General features: G+C 42.2%; 1 protein-coding gene across 6 annotated transcripts in view; it reads right to left on the reverse strand.

Moving 5' to 3' along the window:
• The window catches only part of LOC135220857 (large proline-rich protein BAG6-like), a 289,694-nt gene that overhangs the window by 200,808 nt on the left and 72,287 nt on the right, over positions 1 to 16,599 (reverse strand). For 5 of the 6 annotated variants that reach the window (XM_064258425.1, XM_064258423.1, XM_064258422.1 and 2 more), the window contains exon 4: positions 2,019 to 2,231. In XM_064258425.1, the coding sequence (XP_064114495.1) occupies positions 2,019 to 2,231 (213 nt within the window). The remainder of the gene's footprint in view (positions 1 to 2,018; positions 2,232 to 16,599) is intronic. The other variant, XM_064258427.1, reaches the window with a different exon arrangement.

Genomic DNA, 16,599 nt, shown 5'->3' on the forward strand with positions numbered 1-16,599 from the left:
AGAAGTTGAAAATGGCTATTTACAACCCCTTATGGTGCCTCTTTTACAAGACAATCATAGTTTAATAAGTTATACATGTCTTTTCTAATAAAGCAATTTATTCTATTTTGTAAAATCATCTGTAAAAACAGATAAGAACTAAAATCAATAACAAATTCTGGGCCCATTTGTTGTAAAATATTTATAGAAATTTACAGAGATCAAGGATGCAGAAACTTTTTTGGATTATACATGTTTTCCCTATTATTTCTTTCACTTTTCTTTGCAAAATTACAATTAGAACTGACATATTATTATAGAAGATAAGAAATAAAACCCACAGCAACCCCTGGGTATATTTATAAGTAAATATACAATAAGACATCTTGTGAGAGAGAGAGCAGTACATATTCCCTTGAAGTCAAGATCACAGCTAGCTCATTGGCCGCCTGCTTCTTGATTTTAGCAAGTCATGAATTTATGGGCTACAGAAGTAATGGGACCTCTTTCCCACCTGATTCCCCCACATCAACGGCGCATAATACTTATTGTTACTCACCATGAGTAAATCCATCAACCACCCAAAACCTGTTATTACTACTCATGTGAGTGTATCCGTCCATAACAGGTTACTAATACATGCCAGACGGTTTGGATGCACAGTGGTAAGTACATTCATATCACTTTAATGGGCCATAAATGACTTATGGCAACTCTAGTAGCTTGGTACAGGGCAGCGGGGGATCGGTGTGCCTTGAGAATTGATGGTTGCATATTCATACTAGCCCTCTCTATCCCAAGACGTCTTTATCTATTTGCTCATAAATATACCCAGGGATTGCTGTTTGTTTTAGTTCTTATATTTTATGATAGTAAGTCAGCTATATGTAATTGTAATTCTGCATAGAAAAGTGCATAGAAATATTAGAATATGAATACCTCACAAAAGGCTACTGCATCTCGCAACTCAGTAAATCTCGTAACTATTTTACAATAAATACTCTTAGAATTTGTTACGCACTGACATTAGTTCTCATCTCTTATGCTATTGTGTAAGATGTAATTATATAAATCTCATCTGTTGTGATATTGTGTGAGCTGCAATTACATACTATAAGCTTGCAAAATAAAATAAATTAGAAAAAACATGTATAACCTGATAAAATTAGCATATTTGTATGAGTGTCTTGGAAAAAGAGAACTCACACAGGGTTGTGGAAGGTACAGAAAATTTCTTAGAATTTTTTTTCTTACACCTTGTGCATTTGCATCTCTCTCTTTCCACTTATAGTTCCGCATTAGATGAGTGGTTTGCATACCTCCCCATCAATCTTGTAGCTCCAATTGGTTCCTAGCCACGTAAAAAAAAAAAAAAACTAATCCTTCGGGCCACCCCTAGGAGAGTTGATTAATAAGCTCAGTGGTCTGGTTAAACTAAGATATACTTAACTTTGTCCACTGATATGCTTTTTTCCTTAAATTGACCAACCTTACAGTTTAACCAGTCTGTGGGTGTGCGTAATATATATATATTAAGCCTGTCTTTAATATATATATTAAGACTGCCCTCGAAGGGTTAACTAGATATCCACATACAAGATGAAAGTTTATATCATCCGAAAGACCAATAATCTCTTTTAGTTAGGGATTAGTTAGGGGTCCAGTAATAATGTTCCTTCTACCCACCTAAGATAAAACAGTATATCTACATTCCTCAGTACTTTCAATAAATCTGCAAAAGTAGCATGAGCATATGTTTCACTCAACACTACAGAAATTATCTGGACAGCTTACTAAGATATAATGAATTAGTATACAGACTTGTGTCAAATTCTGACTAAGTTTTCATTAATGCTAATATTTTTCTAAGAAATAATGAAAATTTTTTTGATTAAGATAAGTAAGATAACATTATGCATATCAGTGACAGCAAAAACCATAAAATATATTTTGTTAAATTTTGAATGAAAAGTACTGTCCTACACTTTGATTAAAGAATGTTTTAGAAAATATGACCCTGAACCTATGATAGGACACACCTATAGGCTCACTATCTTCAGGCAACACAAATGATCCAAGGAGGACCTGTGCACCTTCTGATGGGGGTTGACGACGATGATGATGGTTGTGATGGCGAGGATGAAAATGGCTGCCACCAGCTCCACCTGTTGTGCTAGAACCAGCACCGCTACCACTGCTGTTACTTTGTGGTGGGGCTCGCATCACCAAGTGCACCACCTTCTCATGTACATCTGATCAAAAGAATTAAGGTACACAAAATTAACATCATGGAGACAATAAAATAAATTTACAAGCTTTCTATAGTTTAACTTCTAGAGGAAACACATTTTTTAATAACTGCTGAGGTGGAATTCACGTAAATTATCAAAAGCACAATACTGTACATTTTTCAGTTGCTGAGAAGCTTTATATGAGTAATAACTCAACTTTCATTATTAGTAATGCAAAACATAAGAAGCACAAAAATAACAGGCAACAGTATTAATTTATTATTACTGTAATAATAATGACAAACTCTTCAATTTTCAACATACATATAATCAGAGGAAAATAAATAATTAGCAAAAAAAAAAAAAAAAAAAAGTACACTTAACCTTACACTGTACATAACTACATAATTTTGTCAAAGTTTTTATCAAAATTAATCTGGTAAGAATAAAATACAAAATTAATCTGGTAGGAATAAAATACTGTGTTATGAATGGAATCCAGTAAAAAAGTTAAGATTTACCAGATGCTCCAACGAAAGTGATAAGACACCTTCTTGTCTAAACCTGCATCCTAGGGTTCTTTGACCCCAGAGTAACCAAACCATCATGCCCTGTTATTTGCATGCCAGAATTGGTCATTTGTCATCTCCTGTCTACCTTGTAAAGAGCCTGCAATTTTTATCCCCACAAACTTTTGTGTTTTAATATTTACAAGTAGGTGTGGTTATTTGTTGTATGTTAAAATCTCTACACTAAAGTGTACAGTATAATTACAACAATTTACCATAGTTTTAGTTCACTGTTAAATTTACTTTTATGCAAAAAAAATATTTTTTCAAAATGACAGCTCATCTCAATTGCAGAGCACATTATGTGTTCTACATAATGTGCTCTACAGAATAGGCAATGACTGTCATCCCGAGTAAATTCTTTCCAGTGATTGCCTCACACCTCACTAAGCTGGCAAGCATGAACTCTGAAATTTCAAAACATAAATTTTCATACAAAATATATCAATTGGATACTTATACCTACTGTTAAAGATAGCTTACACCTCCATGCCAATAAGCAAGTTGGCATTCAAACAAAATATTGAATGGCTGCCTGGTTGACTGTCTAGTTCACCTGTTCCCTACCAGGTGTGTTGCAAATGTTTAGCTCTTGTCAAAATTCTCCTTGACAGATAACTAAGTGTGGAGAGGATGGGGTCTACTTTAACAGAGGGTAAGTGTTCAAATAATAAATTTTATTATGAAAATTTATATTATTTGGCATGAATCTTCACAACTGTTAAAGATAGCTGATTCCAATATTGAGAAGAGGATGGTGGTAGTGCAGTTAGAGAAAATCCTCTAACCAATGAAGCTATAGGTTTCTTGCATGAAACGCAAAACATTCTTTCCTGACCTGGAATCCTTTCTGATACTTGTTGCTGCCAAAGTTGGTTTCCATTCTGCAAGCAAGGCTCTCGTACATGCAGCAAAGAGCAGCCTTGTGAAGAATATCCACTTTAAATCAGCCAAATGAAACAGAAACAGCATGAGGGGACCCTTGTGCCTGGGTCCAAAAGCACAATAAAATGAGTCACTAAAAACAAATACCTTAATGATAAAAAGATACTCTTCTATACAATTTATGTACTGTCATGCTACCTAAAATATTAAAACCCAAGATTTAAAACAAAGTCTAAAAGATTGCTCTTTCTTCGGTTCAGGAAAAAACCTTACCCATTACTAGTAGCGAACTAAGGGAGGGCCTTGCTGTTATCAAACATGATTCTGCATACATACAGTAGTGAGCAGCAAAAAACAAATTGCACTTTTGCGGTGCCTCATTAATCCCATCCTTAAGCAACAAATGTTCATAAAACTAAATTAAGTTGCAACAGCTCTCACAGTATGAATTTTTACCTTCAATAAAGGTAAAATTTATAACTAGTTCTCAAGGACAAGCCTAATCAAATACATCACAGAGAACCTTGTGTTCTTTGACAAAGACGAGTAACAAGGTAGTTAGGCAGTAACTGCTTGTCCAACAGTCGGGAGTCCCGCCCGACTAGACGTTAACATTCCACTTTGCTTTTGGCCCAGGAACAGACTGAGGGGTGGGATGAGGTGGGCATAATATGTAAAGGACCTCAGGTTTGTATAGTTAGGAAAAATACATTTTACTTTAAAAAATTGTGATTTGTTCCTACATGTTACACAAACTCTCAGTCCTTTACATTAAGAAGACTCACTGATTGGAGGGAGGAATCTGATAAGAGTCATGTGAACAGACTGGTGTTCACCCAACCAAGGTTCCCATCCTGGTTGTAAGAGTGAGGAGGGGAACCTAGCCTCTGTCCAATTGGTCGGAGTATGGGAACTGCATGACCAATGGCCAGACCTCTGGACCGATTCATAAGGAGGAGGGAAGTGTAGCCTCTTATGAATAGCAAACAAGAACTTTATAGTCGGAAGCAAAAAGACAAATATACAAGTATTGGGTTTGTCACATGCTAATGTCCTCTTCCGCTCTTGTTAGGGAAAGGACGGATACATGCTTTTATCCCCTAATGAAAGGGAATAGAATGGAGCTCAATAATATAGCTTACCTGCATCGACCACCCATTCCAGCATGTGACAGCTGCAGCTCTCTGTCCACAGGAAGAGAGACAAATGTAAGGAGGAAGAGAAGCCAGTCACATTCTTATTCACACGGTTATACAAGGCGAGATGCAACCTTGTCCAGTTGGAGGAACTGGGTAAGCTACACAACTTGTTGCATCTGAAAACAGAAGCATGTCCAGAGGCCTGCTGCAGTTGCACGAGACAGCCTGGAAGTCTTAACAACTGCCTGGTGGACAAGTCGATCGCCGTCTTCAGCTCTTAGTTTGTCCACTGCAACATCAATCATCTCTCTAGGGAAGAGTGAGGAGTAACCCAGCAGCGGTCAGTTCCTTAAACCCAATGCCAAATCTGGCCCAACAGACCTGGCTATACGATTCAGGACAGCATCAATCCTCCTAAGAACCAGGTTGCCCCACAGGTTTGCCGTCTGGTGGGCCGGGTAGGAAATAGCCCTACCTCCAGACTGGCAAAGTCTCCCGGAAGCCGAGTCTTGCCCGGGAACTATTGGTCCCAAAGAAGAAGCAACTTTGGATACTGTGAGGGATCACAGATACAGCCAGAAGACCGCTTGGAATGCTGCCATAGGGGTAGCTTCCAAGGCCGCTGCCTATGTTGGGTGAACCAGAGGTTCTCCAAAGCAAGATGGTGCAGCGGCAAGCCAGGAGTTAGGCGAACTAGCTCCAGGTCAACCTGTTTGGTCGGCAAGGGGTTTACTGAGGGCGTGTAGAAATGCCTCTGTTGAGGTAGAGGGGGGGGAAGCAGCTTTTCTGACCTGCTGGCAAGGGTGTGAATCACCTGAGCAACTCGCCCCTTCCATCTGCATTGTGCCTGAATGGTGATGGTGAGTGGACCCAGTGTCACCGACTCTAGCTGCACGCAAAGTCAGGGTAACCCGCAAATGAGAGCCCGAGACGGTTCCAGTCGTAGAGACAGAACCTCTCTGACTAGGTGCTGGAGTACAAGCTGAAGCCTGAACTCCTATGGTCCGTGACCTGCGTGCCATTGGGGGTGGCGAGGCAGTTCCTGCTCCCGAAGGAATGGGAGGACCAGCGGAAGGCCCACCTGTCTCACCAGAGCGGTGAGACAGACCCTTAGAAGTCCCAGAGCGAGACCTCTTTGGGGAGGGGGAGACAACTTTCTTCTTCCTTGGCGGGGAAGCCTCGGTAGAATAAGAGGAGGAGGTGGCAGACAAAGACGACGACACCTTTCGCTTCTTCTTGGACTTCTTCGTCAGCTTCCTCAGAGCAGCAGTCAGATCCCCCACCCAAGGTGCCACTAAACCAGCTGCTGAGGCAGCAGGCTCCAGTGCAGCTGGGACCGGGGGCACCGACACCACAGCAGCACCCACACAGTCAGGAACTGGAACAGCAGCAGGTGACTCACATGGTCAGGAACTGGAACAACAGCAGGCATTGGCACGGAGACAGACAGAAGGTCTACCAGTGATGGTCCCTGGGGCCGATCATAAGTAGCTGAGGGAGAGAGGACTCTGCAACCTGGAGGAGGAGGGGGCAGCAATGGATCTGACCTCGAAGTATGTGGCACTGATGACACGACCACTGGTGTTACCGTGGTAACATGCTGCGTATACACCAGGTGAGGTGATGCCACATATCCGGGTACGGACACAGTCGTTGTCGTCCCTGCAGCTGCCCCATGAGTCACAGCAGCTGACGAAAAATGATGCCTCAGCAGAGATGGGACACCAGGCAGCCCCAACTTCAGCCAAGCTGGCTACAAGTCCCCAACCGTGGAGGCACACACCTGAGGGAGCAAAAGTCGGGTTAGTGGGAGGAGGTCCTACTCGCCCTGAAGGAGAAAGATCTGGAGCGAGCAGAAGCCCCTGAGTATAACTCCAAGTTGGCGTGCTTCGCCCCCACCTTCTATGCTTGATGAATCAAGCGAAGAAGCAGGAGACATTTCCCACGAAGGGGAAACAGCAAGGCAAGGAAGCTCATGCAGTGGGAAGAAGGAAGACGAGTCATCGGAGGCGTGTAAATCTCTGACAAATCCTTGGAAGACTTCCCCCAAGATCGCTTCCTCCCCTCGTATCTCTCCCACTGCTCCGCAAATCAAGAGACACAAGTTTCACAAGGGTTATTAACTGAACACACGTCCTTGGCACTTTACACAAAGGACGTGAGGGTTTAATCCAGCTTAGATCGAAAGCTACCACACTTCCTGCCTTGGCACCCAGGGCAAATGCGTTGCAAAAATGGGGGCAATTAGGTTTATCCAATTTGTGGGTTTGCATGTTGCAATTACAAACAGGCAAACAAAACACACAAACATAAACAAAAGGAAAAGATATATCTCGCAGAGTTTTGGTACTTTGTATGACCACATTGGACAGAGAGCGAAAGCATGTCTGTTCACCATGGAGGTCAAAAGCAAAGTGGTATGTTTATGTCCAGTCAGGTGGGATTCCGGACTAACGGAGAGTCAGCTACTAGCTAACTACCTTGTTGTTACTCTTCTACGACTGATTTCCAGCCTACGCTGAAAGTACTTCCTAATGTGAAGGACCAAGGGTTTGTATAACGTGTAGGAACAAACAAAAAGTTAACTTTGCCTCTTCTGCAATCTCAAAAACCGTCACCAAGCATCCAAGAATTGACACCAATCACTCGAGAATTGGCGCCAAATGTCCGAGAATTAACGCTGAGCGCCCAAGAATCAGCGCTCGGACTGGTGGCCTTAAATGCAAGACCATCAAGATGTCTAATCGATTGTAAATATCCATCAAGACACCTTTTCAGGGGCAGTCTGCCAAAACCTGGGAAATACTACAAGTTTGACTGAGGGGCAACCCCCTCTGAATCCTTTCGACTGTCAATTTACCCCTCGGTGCAGAGGAGCAGGACAGTAACTTTAGGTCTAGGAGATCTAAGGGGACAGATAGCCACCTTCTCCACCACACATCCAGTAAGATGCCTTTCCAGTGGTTGTCTATCAATACCTGGGACCGGCAACAGGGTTGACTGAAGGGCCAACTACCCATACATAAAGCCCCCGCCCTCCCTTGGCCTTCTGGTGTCTTCTCCCTGATGCAGGGGAGCGGGAGAGGGACCTTCGTCTAGGAGCGTAGGGGGACAAGTAGCCACCTCCTCCACTGCACAACACTTCACTAGACAAGATTAACATTTATTAATCAAAAACATGAGACTGGCATAGACATGGGGAGGAAGCTAGAGAACCAGAAACAGGAGCAATAGAATGGGTTAGGCTAGTAGCATAAGAGAATTGGCAGGAGGCAAGCACAGGCACCTAAAGCATGTAGCTGTTAAAGGGAGGAGTGAAGAGACAGGAGGGGAATGGAGGCTGATGGCAGGAGGCGACAGGCGGTTGCTGCTCTCTGATGGTAGCTTTTGTGGACATGGTGTAGGAGCTGTTGTCAGTAGCAGCTATTGCCAGGCGACCTGGCAGTAACGACTGCGTGACACCAGAAAAAACCTCCCTACGGCGGGGCTGTTATCTTCTCTTGAGAAGTCCCAATAAAAATTATATTGTTATGTTACACTAAAGTTTTGTACATACTTACCTGGCAGATATATACTTAGCTATGGATGACGGAGTCTATAACTAAGTATATATCTGACAGGGAAGTTGAATGTACAAAAAGAAGTACTACTGCCGAAGCAAGACCAATGGTTTGAACTAAGCTGTCGAGAATTACCTCCTCCTAAAATCCTCACAGCCAAACAAAGCACTATTCTCTCCTTACTATGTTCTAGCCCTTACACTTTTCAGATCTGTAAAGGAAAGTGTGGCGAGTAGCTGTGACCCCAGAAAACCAATCATAAATTGCAAGTGTCTTGGCCTGATAGCGTAACATACAAGAATTACATTCAAGGCAAATATCTATTGTTGGCTAGTTGGTAGCTAATTTGCGGTAAACATATCATAAATGAGAATAGATTGGCCTGAAAAACTGTTGTATGTTACCTTCTGCTAACTATTAGCCAGTATGGGTAAACATGCTTTCAACACATAGTTCGGCCTGAAAGACTCGTATGTTCTGGCCTAATAATAATAATGACCAAAACCAGGCACATTTAAGTAAATATGTGTGTTATTGCACCCCTCAAAAAACACTTGGCTATAGACCAACTGCCTACTTCAATAATTAAAACACCAAGATGCCCTACCTATAAAAATTCTTAGACTAACATGCCTATTCTAATACTAGTTCAAACACCAAATATAGTACCCTAAACTAACATATGGGTTACTCACCATTGATCCAGCCTAGCATATGTTGATTGATGATACACATGTACCTACATCAGCAAAATGCTTGGCAAATAACTCTGCTACATCTTTTCGGTCTGTTAGATCTTTCTCCAACCTTTACGATAAGTAATGGATTTGGAACAAATTTGCCTAGTAGTTTATTGATATTCTTCCAAATTTGGTTTGAATAAAATATGGTTTTATTATGAGTTCTTACCTTCGAGACAGACGATAGCAGCTAATGGCAGTGTGTGTGGAGGGAGGGAGGGAGGGAGAGTTGGACGGTACAGTATTTAATAGTATTCCTTACACATAGCGTAACACTTCGTCATCATGCATTTTTTCTTCTCACTGCCAATTTTACCATTTGCTTTCTTAGGACCCATCATTTATTACAAAGAATGTTCACAAATACAGTGAAAATCACGTAAATAATGCAAACACAACACAGAAGATGCTCAGACGTGTAAGGAAGTCGACGACCACGTGAACTGAACGAGTGAAGTGGGCTTAGAGTGCTCCCAAGCGCTCAGCCATCTAGCGTTAGCATCTGTTAGGGTGCTCGTATCTCAATAAAAAAATTTATATTGGAGGCTGGCTTGTATCACGGAATACTCATATGTGGAGGTATTACTGTATAACATTCAAGAATTACTTCTAAGACAATTGTTTACCGTTGCTAACTAGTAACCTACATTCAGTAAACATAGTGAAGGCAAATAATTTTGGCCTAAAAGACTGTCATTTGTTGTGACCTAAAAACAATAGTATATAAATCAAAAATTATATTAAAGACAATTGTTTATCGTCGACTAACTATGTACTATGAGATTCAAAGCCTTTGGCTCGATGTTTTTCTGGAATAACTTTTTTTCTGTGCATTTGACAAAGATATTACTTAGCCATAGTATAATTTACACCCCTACCTAATTTTTGGCAGCATTCTTTATTACTTTATTAGAAAAATATAATTTTTCATGAAAAAATTTATTATTTGGTTACTTACCTACTTGTTCAAGTTAGCTTATATCTCCACGCCGATAGGCAAGTCGGCACTCAGGCAAAAGAAAAAAGATCGCTTGGCTGACCCAGAAGACTGTCTAGTTCACCTGTTCTCCACCAGGTGTGTTTGAATGTTTTAGTTCTAGTCAGATTCTCCTTGATGGACCACTAAATGTGGGGAGGCTGGGTGGGGTCTACTTTAACAGTAAGTATCCAAATATTAAATTCTATCATGAAAATTTATATTATTTGAGATGAATCTTACCTATGGTTGAAGTTAGCTAATTCCCACATTGAGACAAAGCATGATGGGTAGTGCAGCTAGACAAATTCCACCCAGCCAAGAGAGCCAAGAGCTTCTTGTATGAAACTCAAAACATTCTTACCTCATCAGGAATCCTTCCTGGATGATACTGCTGCCAGGAGGTGGATTCCCTTCAGGGTGCAAGGCTCTCATGTGTGTGCAATCAAGAGCAGCCTTGCAGAGAAACCCCACTTAATTTTCAGTCAGAATGAATAGAAGTGGCATGGTGGTACCCTGTGCCTGGGTCCAAAAGCCCCCAAAAATGAGTCAAATACAAAGTAAATACCTATGATACAAAGGTACGTACGTTCCTGTACAAAAAGTGTACCTTCATGCTCCCCAAAAAACCAACACCTAGGATTAAAATAAAGAGCCTAAAAGATTGCGCTTTCTTTATCCGCTATTACTAGAGGGTTAAGGGCTTGACAGTTTTCAAACGCAATTTCTACATCTTTAAGATAATGAGCAGCAAAAACCCAATAATAATTTTACTGAGCTGCATTAATTACATCCTCAAGAGACAAATTCTTTAAAAAACTAAAAGTAGCAGCAACTGCTCTTACACTATGTATATTTACCTTCAATAAAGGTAAGTTATCTGGATTTAGTTATTCATGTGCTAGTCTTATTAAATGCTTAACAAAAAAAAAAGACATTGTAATCTAAGATAAAGGAGCATTAGGTTTTCTAAGACAAAGGAGCATTAGGTTTTCTAACACTACAAAATAAATTATTAACTCTGCTACTCACAGACTTTAATCTCTCAAAATAAATCTTAATAGCTCTAACTGGACAGAGGGGGGGGCTTCTTCATTCCCTACCAATGAGGTTAAATTTGGAATTCTTACCGTTCTAGGTAGAAGTTTGCCCTGAACAAAGGCACAAATGATAAAACACCACCTCCTTTACAAAAGCCTACTTTACTGGAGAACACTTGTAACGCGCTTACTCTTTTTGCTGTCGCTAGCGCTACCAAAAAGAGTGTCTTCATGGTTAGAAACTTCAAAGAAACAGATTCCAAAGCTTGAAACAGATCTGCAGATAAGAATTTCAGCACTACATCCAAGTTCCATGAAAGAGATTGATATTGAACTTTGAAGACTTCAATTTCAAATGATCTTAACGCCTCCTTAAGATCTGGATCATTAGAAATATCTAATTGTACATGACATAGCACTGAGGAGAGCATGGATCTATATCCTCTAATAGCAGCTACAGAAAGCTTCTTACTATATCTAAGATATCAAAAGAACTTTATTATGGTTTACAGAGGTACAGGCACTGGAAATCCCTCTAGAATGACACCAGGAGCAGTACACAACCCATTGTCTCTGATACAAGGCCAAGGTTGTTGTTCGTCTTGATTTAAGGATAGACTTCCGAGATACTTAGAAAACCCTTTTGCTCGAAGGAAATGGTCGAGTCTCCAAGCGGTTAAATGTAGCATGCGGAGGCTTTGGTGGAACTGCTTGGAATTCTGTTGTAGTAGGTCCATCCTTACAGGAAGAACATGAGGGAGATCCACTGAAAGTGCTAGAAGGTCTGGAAACCATTCTCTCTGAGACCACCACAGAGATACTAGTGTCATTCTGCAATGATTCGATTCTTGAAATTTGTTCAGCACTTTTCTTATTGTTGCAAATGGAGGAAAAACGTATGTATCTAGGTTAGACCAATGTTGAAGAAATGCATCTACTGTCCAAGTCTGAGAGTCCTGGCATGGAGAGCAATACACTGGGAGTTTCCTGTTCATTGCTGTTGCAAGTAAGTCAACATTTGGAGCTCCCCATAGACTCCACAGCGACTGGCAGACTTGTGGATGTAAAGACAATTCCGGGGGTAAGACTTGTCCCTTCCTGCTCAATTGATCTACCAAAACATTGTTTTACCCTGGTATGAACTGTGGAACCAATACTATGTTCCTGGCTTCTGCCCAAAGGAACAACTTCTCTGCTATCAGAAACACTGCTCTTGTTCCGCCCTGGTTTCTGATGTACGCCAAGAGTTGTATTGTCCAAAAATACTGCTATTACCTTTCCCCTGGCTATTTGTTCGCACTGAAGGAGGGCCCTGCATACTGCCAAAAGTACTAGATTGTTTATGTGCAACTCCCTCTCTTGCGGTGACCATACCCCAGACATCTGATAGCCTCCCAGGCATGCTCCCCAGCCTGTCATTGAGGTGTCTGAAAACAAGATTAGGTCTGAGCTAAATACTCTTAGGGATGACCCCAGTTCCCAGTCTTTGACGATCCTTCCACCATGCTAACATCTCTCAAAGACTTACTAGGACTGAAATTAAATGGGAGTCTGGCAGGAACTTCCTGTCCCAAGACTTTCTCAAGTAGAGTTGAATTGGTCGCATCCTGAGCCTTGCTAAACTGACAAATCTTTTCAGAGATGCCATGTGTCCCAACAGGCCTTGCTGGAAGCTTCCTTAAGGGCTGAAATTTTCCTAGAAGCAATGAAAAATTGTCTATCTGTTTCTCCGATGGAAAAGCCTGAAAACTACGAGTGTGTATCCTCATCCCTAGATAGAGAACGGTCTCAGTTGGAATCAAAGCAGACTTCTGAAAAATGATATTGTTATAATACAATAAAGTTTCATACATACTTACCTGGCAGATATATACATTAGCTAAGACTCCGTCGTCCCCGACAGAAATTCAAATTTCGCGCCACTCGCTACAGGTAGGTCAGGTGATCTACCGGCCTGCCCTGGGCGGCAGGACTAGGAACCATTCCCGTTTTCTACTCATATATTTTCTCTTCCCCCTGTCTCCTTGCGGGGAGGCTGGGTGGGCCCTAATCGTATATATCTGCCAGGTAAGTATGTATGAAACTTTATTGTATTATAACAATATCATTTTCATACAATCAACTTACCTGTGAGATATATACATAGCTGATTGGCACCCTTCGGTGGAGGGTAAGAGACAGCTACTTCTGGAATAGACAGGTAAACAACATATGTTGTAGGTATAAATAAAAAAACCTTGGTTCCTACCTGATAGGTGGTAGACTTCGTGGGTGTTTGCCCCGTAGTCTGCATCACCTCAAGAAACTTTAGCGAGATATGTGATCTATGGCCAAGAATTCTTGTGGGTCTGCCGAAGGGGTCTTATCCACTTACTCGGCAGAGCCTGAAAGGACTTTGTCAATGGTGCTGATCCACTTATATGACAACACACCTTATTAAGGAGCACACAACCAATCCCGACCACCTGATCCTAACCACCTTGTTAGTATTAAAAATTGCTCCGAGTTATCCCCCAACTCTTCGCAACAACCGTAACTCAAACCAAATTGCACACGCACACAATAATTTTTTCAAAAGAAATTTATGATACTCATCTAATAAAAGATATCACAAGAGTTCCTTACTGAACGGAAGTGACTGGCCGCCTGTGCGGCATCTGCACTTGTTCAGCAGAAAGTCTAGAACATATCTATTAGACTTAGTTAGTAATTAAAGATTGGTGTTAGCTCCTGTCCCCAGGATTGTGCCCCCGCAGACACAAAAAGGACCTAAAGAAAAAAACATTTTTCATAGGTCACACGAACGCCCCTCAAATAGTGAGAAGCAAACACAGAATTACATCTCCAATATGTCGCTTCCAAGATATTCTTAAGTGACATATTTCTCTGAAAAGAGAGAGACGTAGCTACTGCTCTCACTTCATGAGCTCTTACTCTCAGGAGTTTGAAAGAATCATCCGTGCAAGCCTTATGAGCGTCCGTAATGACGTCCTGACAAAAAAGGCTAAAGCATTCTTTAGACATAGGTCTTGATGGATCCTTCACCGAGCACCAAAGACCTGTCTAGAACCTCCCAACTGTTTCTTTTTCTGTATGTAAACTTTAACGCCCTTACTGGGCAAAGAGACCTCTCTGGTTCCCTGCCGACGAGACCCGATAAGCCTTTTACTTCAAAGTTTCTCGGCCAGGGATTCGAAGGATTTTCATTCTTCGCCAAGAATAATTCTTTGAAGGAACAGATGGCTGAATCTAGATTGAAACCCACTTTATCACTAAGGGCGTGCAGCTCACTAACTCTTTTCGCTGTCGCCAGTGACAAAAGAAATAAACATTTTCTCGTTATGTCACGAAACGAGGCCAATGTGCAGGGGGTTCAAATCTCTCTGATGACAAGAACTTAAGCACCACGTCTAGATTCCAGTTAGGGGGAGAAGTAATGTTATACTTCTTGGTCTCAAAAGATCTAATCAGATCATGTAGATCTTTATCGTTTCCCAAATCTAGGCCTCTATTCCTAAAGACGGCCGATAGCATACTCCTATAGCCCTTTATCGTGGCTACGGAGAGACGCGATTCTTCTCTCAAAAATAACAGAAAATCAGCGATTTCTGGTTACAGAGGTACTGGAGGAGGACAACTTCTTCGACTTACACCACCTTCTAAAAACTTCCCACTTCGATTGTAAACACGGATAGTGGAAGTTCTCCGGGCTCTAGCGATCGAGCTTGCTGCTTTGCTAGAAAAGCCTCTCGCTCTGACAAGTCTTTCGATAGTCGAAAGGCAGTCAGAGCGAGAGCGGGAAGGTTTTGATGAAACCTAAACTCGAAGTGTGGTGTCTGAGAAGATCCTTCCTTTGTGGAAGGGATCTAGGAAAGTCTACCATCCACTCCAGCACCTCTGGGAACCACTCTTGAGCTGGCCAAAAGGGGGCTATCAGGGTCATTCTTGTCCCCTTTGAAGTCACAAACTTCCTGAGCACTTGCCCCAGAATCTTGAATGGGGGAAATGCGTAAACGTCTACATGAGACCAATCTAGCAGGAAGGCGTCTACTGTTAGAGCTCTGGGGTCTTCTACTACTGAACAGAAGACTTCCAGTCTTTTTGAGAGGAACGTGGCAAGAGGTCGACATGAGGAGTCCCCCAAAGAGACCAGAGATTCCGGCAAACTTCTGAGTGGAGGGTCCATTCGGTATGAAGGACCTGGTTCCTCCTGCTCAGCTGTCTGCTCTCACGTTCCTTACTCCCTGAACAAACCTCGTCAACAGAGAGATGTTTCCTTTGCGATGTCCACAAGCAGCAGGTCTCTCGCGAGCTCGTACAGGGCATACGAGTGAGTACCTCCTTGCTTTCGAATGTATGCAAGGGCGGTTGTATTGTCCGCATTCACTTGTACTATCTTGTTCCTCACTAAAGGTTCGAAGCTCTTTAGGGCTAGGTGTACGGCAAACAGCTCTTTGCAGTTTTATGTGCCAGGACACTTGAAGAGCATTCCAAGTGCCTGACACCTCTCTCTTTCCCAAGGTTGCTCCCCAACCTTTTTTCCGACGCGTCGGAAAACAATACAAGGTTTGGGTTCTGTGTTTCTAGGGAAGTACCCTTGTTTTCCTTCAGTGGGAGTAACCACCATTCTAAAGTGGCGTTTCATCAGAACTGGAATGGGAAAACTGTCCGAGAGAAGCCCTGTCTTCATGTTCCAAGATCTTCTGAGGAAGAACTGAAGCGGACGGAGATGAAGTCTTCTAGAGGAAAGAACTGTTCGAGCGAGGAAAGAGTCCTAATAGGCTCAACCATTCCCTCGCCGAAGTACGTTCCTTCCTTAGGAAGAGAGAGACTTTTTCTAAACCTCTCGTTAGTCTCTCTTGAGAAGGAAATACTCGAAAACCCAAAACCCAGAGAATCCATCTGAATCCCCAGATAGACCAAGTTCTGGCTGGGGATCAGTTGGGACTTCTCGAGGTTCACGAGTAATCCTAAGGTCTTTATCAGGTTTAGTGTCACAGTCAGGTCCTCCAAACCACTGTTTCTCTGACTTTGACTTTGCTGATGAGCCAGTCGTCTAGGTACAGAGATATACTGATTCCTTTCAGGTGAAGCCATCTCGCCACATTTTTCATAAGGCTCGTGAAAACCTGAGGCGCCGTAGACAGGCCGAAACACAAGGCTCTGAATTGGAAGATCCTTCCCCCCGTCATGAAACGGAGGTACTTCTTCGACGAAGGATTGGATCGGGACGTGAAAATAGGCATCCTGGAGATCCAGAGACACCATCCAATCCCCTTGGCGAAGAGCCGCAAGGACTGATGCAGAGGTCTCCATGGAGAACTTCTGTTTCTGAACAAACTTGTTCAGAGCGCTGACATCCAGAACTGGTCTCCAGCCCCCCGAGGCTTTCGCAACCAAGAAAAGACGATGTAAAACCCTGGGGAGCTTTGATCCAGCACTAGCTCTATAGCTCTCTTGTCCCACATCTGATCCACCAT

This window comes from Macrobrachium nipponense, chromosome 2 (assembly GCF_015104395.2).
Source record: "Macrobrachium nipponense isolate FS-2020 chromosome 2, ASM1510439v2, whole genome shotgun sequence".
NCBI classification, from domain to species: Eukaryota; Metazoa; Arthropoda; class Malacostraca; order Decapoda; family Palaemonidae; genus Macrobrachium; species Macrobrachium nipponense.